Source organism: Camelina sativa, chromosome 7, assembly GCF_000633955.1.
Source record: "Camelina sativa cultivar DH55 chromosome 7, Cs, whole genome shotgun sequence".
Lineage (NCBI taxonomy): Eukaryota > Viridiplantae > Streptophyta > Magnoliopsida > Brassicales > Brassicaceae > Camelina > Camelina sativa.
Genome location: NC_025691.1, coordinates 33448533 through 33450152, shown reverse-complemented (window position 1 = coordinate 33450152; position 1620 = coordinate 33448533). Strand labels below are relative to the sequence as shown.

General features: G+C 34.0%; 1 protein-coding gene across 3 annotated transcripts in view; it reads right to left on the bottom strand.

Annotated features, from left to right (window-relative positions):
- Nucleotides 1–1620, bottom strand: part of LOC104704065 (probable DNA double-strand break repair Rad50 ATPase) — a 5638-nt gene that overhangs the window by 2613 nt on the left and 1405 nt on the right. The window contains exons 2-3 of one of the 3 annotated variants that reach the window (XM_019228157.1): nt 442–646; nt 13–311 (exon numbers count right to left, since the gene is read on the bottom strand). In XM_019228157.1, coding sequence (XP_019083702.1) covers nt 13–311; nt 442–538 — 396 coding nt within the window. In that variant the 5' untranslated portion in view covers nt 539–646. Of the gene's footprint in view, nt 1–12; nt 312–441; nt 647–1114; nt 1199–1620 lie in introns of those variants that run through there. The other 2 variants (XM_010420187.2, XM_010420186.2) reach the window with 2 other exon arrangements.

Genomic DNA, 1620 nt, shown 5'->3' with positions numbered 1-1620 from the left:
AGCAATTTCAAGATTTGCATCTTCGATCTGTTTCTTAACCAACTCAATGTCATTCTCAGCCCGCCCGTTTCTCTTACTCTTCATATCTGAATCCGAGTCAGAGCTCGAAGAAGAAGAGCTGTCGTTCTCTCCTTTACCATGAACTTTTTTCCTGATCTCACCAGTTAAATCATCGTATTGGCGATACAAAGAATCATACTCTTTGTAGAATTCCTTCACCAACTCGGCAACCACTAGTCTTTTGGATTCATCTTCCTCAATATCCCCACTCTCAACAATTCCCAAGATTTTCTTCACTTTCTCATCTATTTCTGCATTGTTGATCAAACGTATTGTCTTCATTTTTAAACAATCTCCAAAAACCAAAAGACCAACGGATTTTGACATAATCTCAATGAATACGAAAAATGTAAACTGACACAAGTGAGCAAAGAAACTTACCAGTCTTTGTTCCTTTGAGCAATTCACCATTGTCAGGATGAAGATGAGGCTCAAAGAAAGATTTCAAGGAGTCCCTAATAATACTATGCTTTCTCATTTCTTCTTCAGTCTCTTCAATCAATCAAAAAGGCACTTCAAAAAGTTTCGAGATTTGGAACTAACAAGTCATCTCCGGGAACTCCATCAAAGCATCACGATCTTTGCTCTGCACAGTTTCACAGACAAGACATGTGAGAAGAAGAAACTCTTAACTTGTTCAAGAATATTAGCAAATATAAAACTGAAAACTATATACCAATCATTATCAAGTGTTTAGTAAAAAATAAAACTAAAATTAGTAAACTAATAATTTGGGGCTGACTTTTAAAGTTGGATGGTAACAACAATGGAATAAAGAAATGATTCAACTGGAGCCTGACATGACCAAACAGATAGATACTGGAACTACAATAATTTAAAGCTAAGCAAATATTATATGCCATAAAAGGTGAGGACCGTAAACTTCAGATGGATTCATTCTTTCTCTGGTAGTAAAAGTGAAAATATAAATCAAAGTGTGAGGTAATAAAACTAAGAAAGAAACATATCCTAACAAAAAAAAAAAAAACAAAGTAGATACTCTCATCTCATCCAACAAGGCAACAACAATCTCAAAACCTATAGAGATCCATACCAATGTGATACATATTTTGAACTGGTTACAAGATTGCTAAACAATTAGAGAAATGGTCCCAAGAAAAAAATATTGATCGTTTGATTAAAAAGAATGAGATGGTCTCTGTGACGAAGAGAAGAAGCCGTAATAGGCTGGAGAATGGAGTGGAGCCACAAGAGCAACTTTAGGAGTAATGGGAACCAGAAAAGCTAAGCAAGAGAATGATAAAAAAGACAGCTATCATTATATATGCCTTTTGTTTCTTTTTATATATGTCTCTCTATTCTATACTGACCAATAATAATAATAGAGCTCTCCAAATTCTCTTTCTTTACTTCCATAGAATGTGCTTAAGTAATAAAATTAGCAAATTGAAACGAATGAGATGCTTAACTAGTATTGAGTATCCCCTTAAAACAAGCAGATCCGAGTCGATTTTGCATGAAAGATTATTATAACCAAAGCCAAGCCCTAACACAAAGATCCAACAATTACAACAACAAAAAAAAAAAAAAAAAAAAAAA